This window comes from Rhinopithecus bieti, unplaced genomic scaffold, assembly GCF_001698545.2.
Source record: "Rhinopithecus bieti isolate Rb0 unplaced genomic scaffold, ASM169854v2 scaffold_33065, whole genome shotgun sequence".
NCBI lineage: Eukaryota > Metazoa > Chordata > Mammalia > Primates > Cercopithecidae > Rhinopithecus > Rhinopithecus bieti.
In genome coordinates, this window is record NW_016814114.1 from 1,151,711 (window position 1) to 1,167,063 (window position 15,353).

Here is a 15,353-nt window from a genome sequence, read left to right on the forward strand (position 1 = left end):
GGGGGGGGGGCATGCGGCGACGGCCTCCCGCTCCCCCCGGGCCCAAGTGGCGACGGCCGAGGAGCGGGCTGCGGGCGGAGCGGCGTCGGCCGCTGAGGAGGTGCGAGCCCCTGCCGGGCCCCCCCTGCGCCGGACCATGTATTCGGCCCACAGGCCCTTGATGCCCGCGTCCACCGCGGCCTCCCGTGGCCTCGGCATGTTCGGTCAGTAGCGCCTGGGCCCTGGGACTGCAGGGGTCAAGGTGTCGGGGTGCTAAGTGCGGAGTAACGGTGATGGGGGTATAGTAGGAGAGAACAGTAAAGGCAGAGCAAAGGGATGACTGGGAAAGTTACGGAGCTCGGCCGGGCCGAGTGGTTAGTGACGGCAGGTGGGAGTGTAGGGGAGTGGCGCGTACCTGGGGACAGCTGTGATGTTAAAGTGATGGGATGGCACAGGGCTGCTGTAATAGAAAGGTGAGGGGTGCCGAGTAACCGGCTCTGGAGCATGGGGTAGAATAGGAACAGCACGAGACCTGCTGGTCCTAGGGGAGGAGGCTTGGATTGGGTAGTGGGGCTGAGGACAGAGGCTCAGGAAGCGAGTGAGGCACTGTTTGCTGAGAGCAGAGTGACGGGCTGCAGTGTGTGTAGTGTAGTTTGCAGAGAGCGCGACACCTAAGAACCTGGAGGGTTGTGCACTGGGGAGGGGTTCAGGAGGGAGCAGGACCAAAGGACTGCTCTCCATTGTCTGCTGGGTCCCTTCCCTTCCCCCCCCCAGAAAAGAGGAGGCCCTGATGGGAAAGATCTTTGCAAAGAGAGGCACAGGTCTAAGTCTCTGGAGGGTTTTATGTGGGGTTGGAGGGCCCAGCGGGTTTTCAGGGGTAAGGGACAGGGTCATTGTAGAGTCTTGAGTGCTCTTCAGTGCTGTCTTCGTGATCCCAGTCCCTTGTTTCTTGAGGTCTACTTTTTCCTTTGTCAGCCCCTCACAGAATCAGGTCTCCAGGCCAGTGCCTCGCACAGAGCTTCCCCCGCCCTCCCCTGCCCATCCCTCCAGGCTTCTGAAGGCATGGGGAGGTCACCTCAGGTCAGGTTGATCTGGATCAAGGGAAGGCCCGGAATGATGGAGAGCAGGGCTAGGGCGGTTCCCTCCTCCCTTCTTCGTCTTCCCCAAGCAGGGGCCTCTCTCCTCTGCTGGTTCCACTTCCCCCAGGGAGCCAGGCTGTGTGAGGGGAAGCCCACTTGTATCCTAGGCCTGCCCCAAAAGTCCAGCTAGGGGTAGGTCCCAGTCTAGAGCTTGCTCTTCCACCACCCACCTCTTGGGGCTGAAGGTTGGACCCCTGGGACCAGCCTCTTGGTGAGGAAGCATCTTCCTTTGCATATCCTCAAGGAAACACCTGGCACTTGTGCCCTCTCTGGGTAGAGACTTGTAACAATCCTCTCTTCTGGCCCATTGTCCGTGTTTTTTCTTCCAAGGAGTTTACCACACCCTCCTCTGTTTTGGGCAAGGGGGCTGGACCCTGGACTACAGATAAGCCGAGGGGCTGATGGGGAAGGCAGCTAGGAGGCTGATTTGCATTCTCTTCGTGGGGGCAAAGGGGAGAGCTGCTAGAGCCACCTGTGCCCAGCCAGGAAGGGCAGGTCTGGCACTGTTTGTGGTGGGGAAGGAAGGCAAGGAGCAGGACTTCTCCCACACCACAGTTCCCACACCACTGTTCCCACACCACAGTTGTAAGAGACTCCACAGCCTGTGGGTAGTGAACGGAGAGTTGGAGGGGAGGGGACATGGGGCCGTATGCCTCAGGAAAGGGAAAGAGAGCATGAGGCCAAGGTGAGAGGTTGTGTCGGGTGGCGACTGGGCTGCTGGGAATGTGGCATGACGGGGGTGGGGGGTCCCAGCCTGTAGAGATCTGGGGCCTTGGTAGTATGGGATGGCAGCCGAGTGTGACCTGGTTTGTGGCAGGAGCAAATCGTTCCTCTGGCCTGATCCCTGGTGGCAGGGCTGGTGGAGATAGGTGGGGGGAGGAGTGGGGCGTGAGTACTATTTCCCTTCCCCGCTTCTGTTTTCTTTTTTATAAATCTAGAAACCTTTCAGGGAGGAGTTTTTCCTGAGTGACGTTGCATGGACGAGTCCAAGAGACTCTGGTGTTGGGGGTGGGGGGTAGACAAAAGGGGTGGGGCTACCTCATCTAGGCTGGGGAAGAGCTTGAGTTGGGGCTGGGGCCAGGTTCTCCTGCTGCACAGCTCACCTGGCTCATTTCCACAGTGTGGACGAATGTGGAACCTCGCTCTGTGGCTGTGTTCCCCTGGCACTCCTTAGTCCCCTTCCTGGCACCCAGCCAGCCTGACCCCTCCGTGCAGCCGAGCGAGGCCCAGCAACCTGCCAGTCACCCAGTGGCCTCCAACCAGAGCAAAGGTGAGGGCTGGGAGGACTAGGGGGAGGCAAGGGTGTGGGGTCCAGGTGGCCTAGGAGCCCTCTGATCTACCTCTGTGTCCCCAGAACCTGCTGAGTCGGCAGCTGTTGCTCATGAAAGGCCACCAGGTGGGACAGGGAGTGCTGACCCTGGGCGGCCCCCTGGAGCCACATGCCCTGAGAGCCCAGGACCCGGACCCCCACACCCTTTGGGGGTGGTGGAACCTGGTAAGGGTCCGCCTCCCACCACAGAGGAGGAGGCCCCTGGCCCCCCAGGAGAGCCCCGACTGGACAGTGAGACAGAGAGTGACCATGATGATGCGTGAGTTCCCTGAGGTGTGGGACTTGGGGGTGGGATGGCCAGAGACATGGCCCTCACTGTCCCTGCTGCCCTGCCGCAGCTTCCTCTCCATCATGTCTCCTGAGATCCAGTTGCCTCTACCACCTGGAAAACGTCGGACCCAGTCCCTCAGTGCCCTACCCAAGGAACGGGACTCATCTTCTGAGAAGGATGGACGCAGCCCCAACAAGGTACTTTATCCCTGCCTGTCCCGTGCTTATCCCGTGGCCACCCACACCTATCTCCCTGGTCCTAACTGTTCCACTCTGGGCTGTGTTTAATGCAGCGGGAGAAGGACCACATCCGGCGGCCCATGAATGCCTTCATGATCTTCAGCAAGCGGCACCGGGCCCTGGTCCACCAGCGTCATCCCAACCAGGACAACCGGACCGTCAGCAAGATCCTGGGCGAGTGGTGGTACGCCTTGGGGCCCAAGGAGAAGCAGAAGTACCACGACCTGGCCTTCCAGGTAACGCCCCTGCCTGCTGGCTCCTCCCAGCTTCTTCTGGTGGGGTGGGTAAGTGAAGGGTTGCCCTGCCCTCTCCTGCCAGGTGAAGGAGGCCCACTTCAAGGCCCACCCAGATTGGAAGTGGTGCAACAAGGACCGAAAGAAGTCCAGCTCGGAGGCCAAGCCCACGAGCCTGGGGCTGGCAGGAGGGCACAAGGAGACGCGGGAGCGGAGCATGTCGGAGACGGGCACTGCCGCTGCCCCTGGGGGTTAGTCAGCCCCTTGGCTCTCCCACCTTGCCACATCCCTCCCCAAGAGCCACCAGCTACTCCCTTGCTTGCTCCTCCCCTGCCCCAGCAGCTCCTCTCTGCTCTATCGCTTTTATTTGGCGACCCTTATCTGTGAAGGAACCGGCAGTTGATTCATGTGAAGGAGCCAGGGAGATCCAGACAGATAGATTCCCAAACAGCAATCTCATTATGAACTGTTGTTTAATGAGTGTTTACTATGTGCCAAGCACTACAGGGAATATAAGCTCTAGTCTGCAAAACCCCATAGTGTTTCTAGAAGAAGAAACTGAGGTTCAGAGAGGCAAAGTCACTTGCTTAAAATCATAAACAAGCAAGTGACAGAGCCAGAATGTAAACCCCAGTTTGACTGGCCCCCAACACCATAGTTGGAGCCACTGCAGCTCGCAAACACCCCTGATGGTCTGCTTCCACTTATTGATGGTGTCTGGTGTGCCTGGCAGTGTTCTGGGGCACATTTTTGGAGTGAACCTATGGATATGGCAGTTCTATGAGGATAGATGGATAGTTCCTATGGATATGCAGTTCTATGAGGGTGGGTACGCTAGTTACTTCTTCTCTGAGATGAGGGAACTGAGGCTTAGGCCAGCGGTTGGCTAGCCAGCACCACATGAACCTCTCTCCAGGCCTCCTTACTTTCAGGAGGGCTAGCCCCCAGGGAATGGGTCTGCTGTAACCCCAGAGGGCGGGAATCAGCAGGAAGGAGATGCTGGACTGGTGGTGGGTGGTGTTTTTTTATTTCACCAAGTGGCCCAGAAATTCCAGCCTGCTTCTGCCTAGTACCTAGAAATATCTATGGGTTGTTGGGCCAGTCTAGGTGCTGGTGAGAGGCTTACTGACTGTATAGCGCCCCCCTCTACAGTGTCCTCTGAGCTCCTGTCCGTCGCAGCCCAGACACTCCTGAGCTCGGACGCCAAGGTTCCGGGGAGCAGCTCCTGTGGGGCAGAACGGCTACACGCAGTTGGGGGACCTGGCTCAGCTCGGCCCCGAGCTTTCTCTCACAGTGGGGTACACAGCCTGGATGGCGGCGAAGTAGACAGTCAGGCACTACAGGAACTGACGCAGGTCTGGGGTGCAGGCCCCCTGGGGGGTGGGCAGGGAGCCTGTCCAAGGCAGCAGCCCCGCTGAAACCTCTCTGCTACCTTTCCTGCAGATGGTGTCTGGCCCTGCATCATACTCTGGCCCAAAGCCTTCTACCCAGTATGGAACTCCAGGTCCCTTTGCAGCCCCCAGTGAGGGAGGTGCCTTGGCGGCCACCGGGCGGCCTTCGCTGCTGCCCACCCGAGCTTCTCGTTCTCAGCGTGCGGCCAGTGAGGACATGACGAGTGATGAGGAGCGCATGGTCATCTGTGAGGAGGAAGGGGATGATGATGTCATTGGTGAGCATTGCAGGGCCCAGAATCTTGCCGAGGAGCCAGCAGGCCAAGGCTCAGAGGGTGGGCAGAACTTGGATCCAGGCCCCTAGGCCCCTTTGGTTTCTTTTCCACTTGGTTTATGGTTACATGTGGCCATTTCAGTAAACTGGCTGAGTAAACCCAGCCCTGCCCTCAGGAAGCCCCCAGCCCTGCAGGAAATCTGGAGGACATGGGCGTGACCAGATCTTCAGATGCAGTGTTAGGGGCTCTTTCCTGCAGGCTCATAGGCTCCCGCACTGGGCACTGGGCATGTGGGCACAGTCCTGGGCTGAGGAGTATCTTTCCTGGACAGCACTCCCTGCTGGTTTGGAGCAGAGCTGAGATCCAGGCTCCAGACTGTCTCCTCCTGGGTCCCCTTGCATCTAGCCCCCTCCCCATACTGTTCCCTCCACTTCCTCAGCTGATGATGGCTTCGGCACCACTGACATTGATCTCAAGTGCAAGGAGCGGGTGACCGACAGCGAGAGTGGGGACAGCTCTGGGGAGGACCCAGAGGGCAACAAGGTGAGGGCTTGGGTCACGGTGCTGTCCCATCACACTCCCTTCTAAGCCACGGGAATGTCTGTTTTTCCTGGGTATTTGAGAGAGGGGGAGATTAAGATCCAGAGAGGTCAAGCTGCTTGCCCCGTGGGGAGTTGGATCATAGCCAGGATGAAAATTGAGGCCTTCAGCTGGGAGGGGTGCAGCTCTAGGCTGGCCTGGCTGACAGGCTGGATGGGCGTGGCTAGGGGGCTGCTATTGAAGTGTTGGAGTGTCCTGACCTGGGGTATCTCCCTTTCATGCAGGGCTTTGGTCGGAAGGTGTTTTCACCTGTGATCCGTTCTTCCTTTACCCACTGCCGTCCCCCACTGGACCCTGAGCCCCCAGGGCCCCCGGATCCTCCTGTAGCCTTTGGCAAAGGCTATGGTTCCACCCCATCCTCCTCTGCGTCCTCGCCTGCTTCCTCCTCAGCCTCGGCAGCCACCTCCTTCTCACTGGGCTCAGGAACTTTCAAGGCCCAGGAGTCTGGTCAGGGCAGCACAGCGGGCCCCTACGGCCCCCACTCCCTGGGGCTGGGGGTCCAGCGACACCTTCCAAGGCGACCCGGTTCCTCCCAACGGATCCTGCCACCTTCCGGCGCAAGAGACCTGAAAGTGTGGGTGGCCTGGAGCCGCCAGGCCCCTCAGTCATCGCGGCCCCTCCCAGCGGAGGAGGAAGCATTCTGCAGACACTGGTGCTGCCCCCAAACAAGGAGGAGCAAGAGGGTGGCGGAGCCAGAGTGCCCTCCGCCCCCGCCCCATCACTGGCCTACGGGGCCCCAGCAGCTCCCCTGTCCCGTCCTGCCGCCACCATGGTCACCAACGTGGTGCGGCCTGTCAGCAGCACTCCTGTGCCCATCGCCTCTAAGCCCTTCCCCACCTCTGGCCGGGCTGAGGCGTCTCCAAATGACACAGCAGGTGCCAGGACTGAAATGGGCACTGGGTCTCGGGTGCCTGGGGGCTCCCCGCTGGGTGTCAGCTTAGTGTATTCGGACAAGAAGTCGGCAGCAGCCACCTCACCAGCCCCACACTTGGTGGCTGGACCCCTGCTGGGCACTGTGGGAAAGGCACCTGCCACTGTCACTAACCTACTGGTGGGCACCCCGGGGTATGGGGCCCCTGCGCCCCCTGCTGTCCAGTTCATTGCCCAGGGGGCCCCTGGCGGTGGGACCACTGCGGGCTCAGGAGCAGGTGCTGGGAGTGGCCCGAATGGGCCAGTACCCCTGGGCATCCTGCAACCAGGTGCCCTGGGCAAGGCTGGGGGAATCACCCAGGTACAGTACATCCTGCCCACGCTGCCCCAGCAGCTTCAGGTGGCACCTGCCCCAGCACCAGCCCCTGGGACCAAGGCAGCGACTCCCAGTGGCCCTGCACCCACCACCAGCATCCGTTTCACCCTCCCACCGGGCACTTCCACCAACGGCAAAGTCTTGGCCGCCACTGCACCCACTCCTGGCATCCCCATCCTGCAGTCTGTACCCTCCGCCCCACCCCCCAAAGGTGAGACCTGGGCCGGGCAGCACTAGGAGAGGGGCCATAATCCTATTTGACTCCCTTGTAACCTTTTCCTTTCTTGCCTCTTAACTTCCAGCCCAGTCAGTTTCTCCCGTGCAGGCCCCGCCCCCAGGTGGTTCAGCCCAACTGCTGCCTGGGAAGGTCCTAGTGCCCCTGGCCGCCCCTAGCATGTCAGTGCGCGGTGGAGGGGCCGGCCAGCCGCTGCCACTGGTGAGCCCACCCTTCTCAGTACCTGTGCAGAATGGTGCCCAGCCCCCCAGCAAGGTGAGGGACTGCTTTTCTCTCTACGTGCTGAGTGTTGGCCCCTGTTCCCCACCATTTCTTTGTTTTTCCTTCAATCTTCTTTTCCGTGTCTCTGGTTCTCTGTCTTGCTATCTTCCGTGATTTCTTTTTTTTTTTTTTTTTTTTTTTTGAGACGGAGTGCTCGCTCTGCCGCCCAGGCTGGAGTGCAGTGGCCACCGATCTTCAGCTCACTAGCAAGCTCCGCCGTCCTGGGTTTTTATACGCCATTCTCATGCCCTTCAGCCTCCGTCCCGAGTAAGCTGGACCCTACAGCGCCCGCGCACTCACACCGGCTAGTTTTTGTATTTTTTAGTAGAGACCGGGGTTTCCACCAGGTGTTAGCCAGGAGGTCCCCTCGATCTCCTGACTCCGTGGATCCGCGACCGTCTCGGCTCCCAAAGTGCTGGGATTACAAGGCTGAGCCACCGCGCCCGGGCTCCGTGATTCTTGTGCATCCTGACTTTCTCAAGTTCTCAGTGTCTGTACCCTATTCCTCTGTGTCCCCACCTCCCACTGTTATCTTGCCCATCCTGTTCTCACCCCAAGTTCTGTGTTCCTTGCTTTTGCTTAGAGCCCCACTTTAGGTCTTGGTCCTCCCCTGCCCCAGTCAGGAGCCACAGCTCACCCTGGCCTATGGGTGCCCTTCCCCACAGATCATCCAGCTGACCCCAGTGCCTGTGAGCACACCCAGCGGCCTGGTGCCGCCCCTGAGCCCAGCCACACTCCCTGGACCCACTTCTCAGCCTCAGAAGGTCCTGCTGCCCTCCTCCACCAGGTAATTGCAGCTGAGCCCACACTCAAGAGGCCAGGGAAGGGGTGGGGCGGGGCCAGCTTACCTTACTCCTCCCCATTTCCTCTCCCTGCGGCAGAATCACCTATGTGCAGTCAGCGGGCGGGCACACGCTGCCCCTGGGTACCAGCCCTGCGTCCAGCCAGGCTGGAACAGTCACCTCGTACGGGCCCACGAGCTCTGTAGCTCTAGGCTTCACTTCGCTGGGGCCCAGCGGCCCCGCCTTCGTGCAGCCCCTGCTCTCAGGTGAGGGGCGGCCTGGCAGGCAGTGCTGGGGACCCAGGGTGGGGCTGAGGCAGTCCGGGCCCTAACTTGGTCTCCTGCTTCTCCTTCTCCTTCTCTGTCTCTCAGCAGGCCAAGCCCCACTGCTGGCTCCCGGTCAGGTGGGCGTGTCGCCTGTGCCCAGTCCACAGCTGCCGCCTGCCTGTGCAGCCCCTGGAGGTCCTGTCATAACGGCATTTTACTCTGGCAGCCCTGCACCCACCTCCTCAGCACCCCTGGCCCAGCCGTCCCAGGCCCCCCCAAGCCTGGTCTACACTGTGGCCACCAGCACAACCCCACCTGCAGCCACCATTCTGCCCAAGGGCCCGGCAGCCCCTGCCACTGCCACCCCAGCCCCAACTAGCCCTTTCCCTAGTGCCACAGGTAGGTGTCAGATCAACCCAGAGCAGGGTGAGTTGGGGGACCCAGGGGATGGGCTCCAGTCAGGCCTGGCTCAGCAAACACTTTTTCTCACCACTGGCAGGTTCTATGACCTACAGCTTAGTGGCCCCCAAGGCCCAGCGGCCCAGCCCGAAGGCCCCCCAGAAAGTAAAGGCAGCCATCGCCAGCATTCCCGTGGGGTCCTTTGAGGCAGGTGCCTCTGGGCGACCTGGCCCTGCACCCCGGCAGCCTCTGGAGCCTGGCCCAGTCCGAGAGCCAACTGCCCCAGAGTCTGAGCTTGAGGGGCAGCCCACACCACCAGCCCCTCCACCTGCCCCAGAGACCTGGACTCCCACGGCCCGGAGCAGCCCCCCACTGCCCCCGCCTGCTGAGGAGCGGACCAGCGCCAAGGGTCCTGAGACCATGGTGAGTGCCTGCAGGCCGTGGGGCTCCCACTGCCACTTGGCTATGCCCCTCCGTTGATGTCTTTGCTTTTCTGTCCTACTCCTCTTCCCTCCATGCCTGTGTGTCTCTCAGGTTAAAGCGTCCCCCTGTCCCTTCTGCCTGCCTGTGTTGTCTCCCCTCCCATCTGAGGCCCCTGTCTTGGCTTTCCTGAGGCTGTGTGATGGCCTTCTCGAGGGGTCTGCCGGGCGGGTTCAGATCCAACTCTTTGTTTCTGGCCTTTGCCCCAGAGTCTGAGCTCAGTGTTCTCCATCTCCCTGCCTATCTCCATCCCAGGCCAGCAAATTCCCCAGCTCATCTTCAGACTGGCGCGTCCCTGGTCAGGGCCTGGAGAATCGTGGGGAGCCTCCCACTCCTCCCAGCCCAGCCCCAGCTCCAGCCGTAGCCCCTGGTGGCAGCAGCGAGAGCAGCAGTGGGCGGGCAGCCGGGGACACCCCCGAGCGCAAGGAGGCGGCTGGTACTGGCAAGAAGGTGAAGGTGCGGCCCCCGCCCCTGAAGAAGACCTTTGACTCTGTGGACAAGTGAGCATGGGCTGGGGCCTTGGTGGAGCGTGTGGGGTGGTGGGAGTGGGAGCCGCTGCAGGCCGAGGCGGGGGAGGTGACCCTGCCAGCCCTCCAGCAGGGTCCTGTCGGAAGTGGACTTTGAAGAGCGCTTTGCTGAGCTGCCTGAGTTTCGACCTGAGGAGGTGCTGCCCTCCCCCACCCTGCAGTCTCTGGCCACCTCACCCCGGGCCATCCTGGGCTCTTACCGCAAGAAGAGGAAGAACTCCACGGGTAGGCGAGCGTCGGACAACCAGGGTCCGTAAGTGGAGGGCAGACTGGGGCCACCTGCACTGAGTCTGCTTCTGTTTGGCCAGACCTGGATTCAGCACCCGAGGACCCTACCTCACCCAAGCGCAAGATGAGAAGACGCTCCAGCTGCAGCTCGGAGCCCAACACCCCCAAGAGTGCCAAGTGCGAGGGGGACATCTTCACCTTTGACCGTACAGGTGCCTTGGTGGGCAGAACTCTGGGGGCCTGAAAGAGGAGTGGGTCTCTGGAAGGCAGTTAGAGAGTGGGAGAGGTAGGGTGGGTCCATCCAGGCTGGCAGGAAGCACAGCCTGTCAGGGGTGGGTTCTGGAGTCTGGCAGGCCCCTAAGTTGCCCTGTGACTGTGGGCGGGACCCCTCTCTGACTCCACTGTGAAATAGAATGCAGTGAGGGCTTGGATGGGCACTCAGATGGTGGTAGGAAGGCCATGCCACTGCTGCAGCCTTGCCATGCTGCCTGTGCCCTGCACAGGTACAGAAGCCGAGGACGTGCTTGGGGAGCTAGAGTATGAGAAGGTGCCGTACTCCTCCCTGCGGCGCACCCTAGACCAGCGCCGGGCCCTGGTCATGCAGCTCTTCCAGGACCATGGCTTCTTCCCGTCAGGTGAGCCTGTCTCGGAGTCTTGGGGTCACTCGGGTGGGACTTGTCTGCACATCTCATCCTCTGCTCCCCACTGTTTTTCTGTCTCCAGCCCAGGCCACAGCCGCCTTCCAGGCCCGCTACGCAGACATCTTCCCCTCCAAGGTTTGTCTGCAGTTGAAGATCCGTGAGGTGCGCCAGAAGATCATGCAGGCAGCCACTCCCACCGAGCAGCCCCCTGGAGCTGAGGCTCCTCTCCCTGTACCGCCCTCCACTGGCACCGCTGCTGCCCCTGCCCCCACTCCCAGCCCTGCGGGGGGCCCTGACCCCACCTCGCCCAGCTCGGACTCTGGCACGGTCCAGGCTGCCCCGCCACTGCCTCCGCCCCCAGAGTCGGGGCCTGGACAGCCTGGCTGGGAGGGGGCTCCCCAGTCCTCTCCCCACCCCAGGTCCCTCCACAGCTGCCACAGGCAGGTGAGGGACCCCTGAGAACATGCCAGGACTCATAGTACCCCCTCAGGACATGGACAGTATGTGGGGGCAGGAAGGTTATCTCGTCTCGGGTAAAGTCATTTCGTCCTCTCCAGTTTGGGGCGGAATGAGGCCTGCTCCTCTTGTAAATACCCCCTTCCCTTGAAGCTCCCTCCCAGTGCTGGGGGGCAGCTGAGGGGCCGCAGGGGCAGTCTCCCTCCTCCAGGCCCCTGTACATAACCTGGAGTGTGTGACCTTCAGAGCTTTTCACTTTATGCAAAATGGCTCCTGTGAGGGCTGCAAGCTGGAGGGTGGTGTGGGCCTTGGGCCACAGGGAGGCGCCTGTGGAATAGGGGGAGTTCATGCACCCCTTTTTTCCCCAGAGGGGCTGGACTCAGGTTAGTTTGGGGGTGGGGGCTCCTGCACTTTGCCACAGGCATGGGGAGGGTTTTCTCCTCACCCCTCTGCCCTCCCAACTTGGGTTGTACTTTCTAAGAAGGTGATTCCCCCTGCCCTTGCCCCCTTCCCCAGAACAAAACATGTTGATCATGTGCAATATTTCTTACTGTGCCGAGAAGCCACAATGAGCGAGATTAAAGCTGTTTAACACACCTGTGTGGCTGCAGGCTCTTAACAGGGAGGGCTGTTGGTTGTATCAGTCCTGTCCTCAGTTGTTGTGGAACGGTAGGCTTTCCATGATGTGCGGGGAACAATTCCAGTACCACTGCCCCCAACATCAGAGGAACCCCACAGGCCAGGTCGCTGACTTGGCTGTGGAACAGGTGGCCCCTTTCCAGTTTAGGAGCCCAGGGAGCCTCAATGCCTGTTGGCCCCCTTCTCAGCCATTGGACTGCATGAGTTTGGGGAAGGCCTGAGGCAAGATGCCACCAGATGGTTTAGCCTTACTGGCTCTGGGGTCATTTGTCCTCAGGAAACAGGCCTCAAGAGGTCTTAGCCCAGAGGTGGCAGTGGGTGGGAGGGAGCCTAGTCTACCTGGAGTACCCTTGTCCTGTGACCCCTGCTGCCCCCATGTGGCCTGGGCCAGCACTGCAACCGGGCATAACCGCTCCCCTGGGTGACACCCCTCCCACTCAGCATGTGGACACAGTGCCCACCTGAAGTGACAACTACCCCACCCACACCATGTGTGGAGGGATGACAACTAACAGTGGGAGGATCAGGACGTCTCCACAGAAGCGGCATCTAAGGTGGAGCTTGAGCACGAGGAAGATCCAGCCAGGGCAACAGCATATGCAGAGATGGACAGTGTACGCTGGGCTTGACTGTACTGGGTCACTATGTTTCCGGCATTCTTGCTTGACCTTGGTCTTGTAGGATAGTGCTGGCAAGCTGGTCTTACCTAGTGTTTACTGATTGGTAGCGCCTGCCTGAAGCACACTATTGTGATAGTGGAAATTAACCTAACCTCAAGAATCACAGTGCCTTGATGGATCAGTGGTGCCTCCCCTGGGCAGAAATAGAACCACAGTCAGGCATGGTGGCTCACGTCTGTAATGCCTGCACCCTGGGAGGCCAAGGTGGGTGGATTGCTTGAGCTCAGGAGTCTGACCAGGCTGGGCAACATGGCAAAACCACTTCTCTACAAAAAATACAATAAGCTGGACATAGTGGCACAGGCTTATAGTCCCAGCTATTCAGGAGGCTGAGGCGGGTGGATCACTTGAGCCTGGGAGGTTGAGATTGCAGTGGGCTGTGGTCTCACCACTGTACTTTAGCCCCAGGTGATGGAGAGAGACCCTGTCTCACACAAAAAGCCTTGCAGAACTGCAGGGTCACAGATCAGGATAAGGACTAGTGGTGGTACCCAGATACCCAGACAGGTTTGACCATTAAAGCAGGAAACAGCACACCGAGGAAGGAGAGTTTAATGTTGTGGGAAGGCAGCAGGATGCTTAGGGTGCGGGCTCCAGCAGGGGAGCACCTTGGCCCTGGTCTTGGGCCAGCAGACGCAGAAGCAGGGAGTGCAGAGCCCGGCAAACAGGTGCGTAGCCCAGGCGGCTCAGATGTAGGTAATCATACATGTCATGGTGGCTGATGGTGCCATCTGAGTGCACAAAGCCAGGGTCGGCATCTAGGAAGTGGGCCCGAGGGTGACCAGCCAGTGCTGCCCGTACCAGCTCATTCACTCGTCGGTTCTTCTCCCGAAGTGGGTTGGGATGCTGGCCTCGCGGAAGCAGACCCTGAGCAGGAACACGAGGCGTAGTAAGGAAACAAGCATTTGGGTATCCTGTTCTCTGTGCCAGCCTGTCCTTCACCCAACACCATGAAGTTTCCTGCTGCAGAAAACACTAGGGATGGGCAAGTGGGGAGGGCAGGAGGGTAGTTCCTAAATATCACATCCTAGCTCTCATTTAGCAAGAGACCTCTGGGTTTTAGCCTCTTTCCAAGTATCACTTAGAAAAACGTTGACATTGGCCAGGTGCAGTGGCTCACGCCTGTAATCCCAGCATGATGCGAGACAGAGCTGGATGGGTCGCTTGAGCCCAGGAGTTTGAGACCAACCTGGGCAACATGGTGAAACCCCATCTCTAACAAAAATACACACAAATTAGCGGGACATGATGGCGTGTGCCTGTAGTCCCAGCCACTCGGGACGCTGAGGTGGGAGGATCACTTCAGCCCTGGAAGCAGAGGTTGCAGTGAGCTTAGATCATGCCACTGCACTCCAGCCTGGGCAACAGAGCCAGATCCTGTCTCAAAAAATAAATAAATGGCTCTCTTGTACCGTCTCTGTCTCTCTCGCTCTCTCTTCCCCTCTCTTGACCTTTTTTCTACCATGGGATGACTGAGAAAGAAGGCCCCTGTCAGATGCTGACCCCTTGATCCTAAACTTCCCAGCCTCCAGAAATGTAAGAAATAAAGCTGTTCTTTATAAATAAAAATAATAATAAATAGGTGAGGCACGGTTGCTCACTCCTGTAATCCCAGCACTTTGGGAGGCTGAGGTGGGTGGATCACTTGAGGTCAGGAGTTCAAGACCAGCCCGGCCAACATGGTGAAACCCCATCTCTACTAAAATACAAAAATCTAGGCTGGGTGCGGTGGCTCACGCCTGTAATCCCAGCACTTTGGGAGGCCAAGGCGGGTGGATCACAAGGTCAGGAGATCTAGACCATCCTGGCTAACACAGTGAAACCCCGTCTCTATTAAAAAGATACAAAAAAAAACCAGCCGGGTGTGGCGGCGTGTGCCTGTAGTCCCAGCTACTCGGGAGGCTGAGGCAGGAGAATGGTATGAACCTGGGAGGCGGAGCTTGCAGTGAGCGAGATCGCTCCACTGCACTCCAGCCTGGGCAAGAGCGAGACTCTGTCTCAAAAACTAAATAAATAAATAAATAAAATAAAAATACAAAAATTAACCAGGCGTGCTGGTGCACATCTGCAGTCCCAGCTACTCTGGAGGCTGAGGCAGGAGAATCGCTTGAACCCAGGAGGAGGAGGCTGCAGTGAGCCCAGATTGCGCCACTGCACTCTGGCCTGGGCAACAGGGCAAGACTCTGTCTCAAAATAAAAAAATAAATAAAAGATATCAACATCATGGGTCATGGCAAGGGATCAATCCCCTTTCAGAAGAGGAAATGTCTTAGCTACCCACAAGTGATGAAGCCTAGATTTACCCCAGGAATGCCTGACAACTTTTGGCCTATTCAAGGTTTTTTGAGGATTTTTCTTTTGTTTTCTGGTGAGACAGGGTCTCTGTCACCCAGGCTGGAGTGCGGTAGCATGATCACAACTCACTGTTACCTTGAATTCCTGGGCTCAAGTGATCCTTCCCCTTTAGCCTCCCAAGTAGCTGGGGTTACAGGTTTTGTACACCATCATACCCAGCTATTTCTCTTTTTTTTTTTTTTTTTTTGAGACAGAGTCTAGCTCTGTTGCCCAGGCTGGATGCAGTGGCGTGATCTGGGCTCACTGCAAGCTCCACCTCCCGGGTTCACGCCATTCTTCTGCCTCAGCCTCCCGAGTAGCTGGGACTACAGGCGCCCACCACCACGCCCGGCTAACTTTTGTATTTTAGTAGAGACGGGGTTTCACTGTGTTAGCCAGGATGGTCTCGATCTCCTGACCTCGTGATCTGCCCGCCTCAGCCTCCCAAAGTGGTAGGATTACAGGTGTGAGCCACCGCACCTGGCCTTTTTTTTTTTTTTTTTTTTTGAGACAGAGTTTCACTCGTTGCCCAGGCTGGAGTGCAATAGTGCAATCTTGGCTCACCCCAACCTCTGCCTCTTGGGTTCAAGCGATTCTCCTGCCTTAGCCTCCCGAGTAGCTGGCATTACAAGCATGTGCCACCACACCCAGCTAATTTTTTATTTTTAGTGGGATTTCTCCACATTTGGTCAGGCTGGTCTTGAACTCCTGACCTCAGGTGA

At 58.9% G+C, this 15,353-nt stretch overlaps 2 protein-coding genes across 5 annotated transcripts in view; one reads left to right on the forward strand and one right to left on the reverse strand.

Moving 5' to 3' along the window:
• CIC (capicua transcriptional repressor) overlaps window positions 1-11,574 on the forward strand; it is a 30,956-nt gene extending 19,382 nt beyond the window's left edge. Inside the window, 21 exon segments of the mRNA XM_017849852.1 lie at window positions 2,239-2,388; window positions 2,473-2,707; window positions 2,787-2,916; window positions 3,012-3,194; window positions 3,277-3,442; window positions 4,344-4,546; window positions 4,635-4,860; window positions 5,297-5,400; window positions 5,682-5,916; window positions 5,919-6,914; window positions 7,006-7,193; window positions 7,865-7,986; window positions 8,081-8,247; window positions 8,353-8,646; window positions 8,747-9,069; window positions 9,382-9,626; window positions 9,724-9,878; window positions 9,962-10,093; window positions 10,385-10,516; window positions 10,605-10,929; window positions 10,931-11,574. Coding sequence (XP_017705341.1) covers window positions 2,239-2,388; window positions 2,473-2,707; window positions 2,787-2,916; window positions 3,012-3,194; window positions 3,277-3,442; window positions 4,344-4,546; window positions 4,635-4,860; window positions 5,297-5,400; window positions 5,682-5,916; window positions 5,919-6,914; window positions 7,006-7,193; window positions 7,865-7,986; window positions 8,081-8,247; window positions 8,353-8,646; window positions 8,747-9,069; window positions 9,382-9,626; window positions 9,724-9,878; window positions 9,962-10,093; window positions 10,385-10,516; window positions 10,605-10,929; window positions 10,931-10,970 — 4,751 coding nt within the window. The 3' untranslated portion in view covers window positions 10,971-11,574.
• A 1,257-nt stretch (window positions 11,575-12,831) lies between these two features.
• Window positions 12,832-15,353, reverse strand: part of PAFAH1B3 (platelet activating factor acetylhydrolase 1b catalytic subunit 3) — a 7,109-nt gene continuing 4,587 nt past the window's right edge. For 3 of the 4 annotated variants that reach the window (XM_017849865.1, XM_017849864.1, XM_017849866.1), the window contains exon 6: window positions 12,832-13,164. In XM_017849865.1, coding sequence (XP_017705354.1) covers window positions 12,877-13,164 — 288 coding nt within the window. In that variant the 3' untranslated portion in view covers window positions 12,832-12,876. The remainder of the gene's footprint in view (window positions 13,165-15,353) is intronic. The other variant, XM_017849867.1, reaches the window with a different exon arrangement.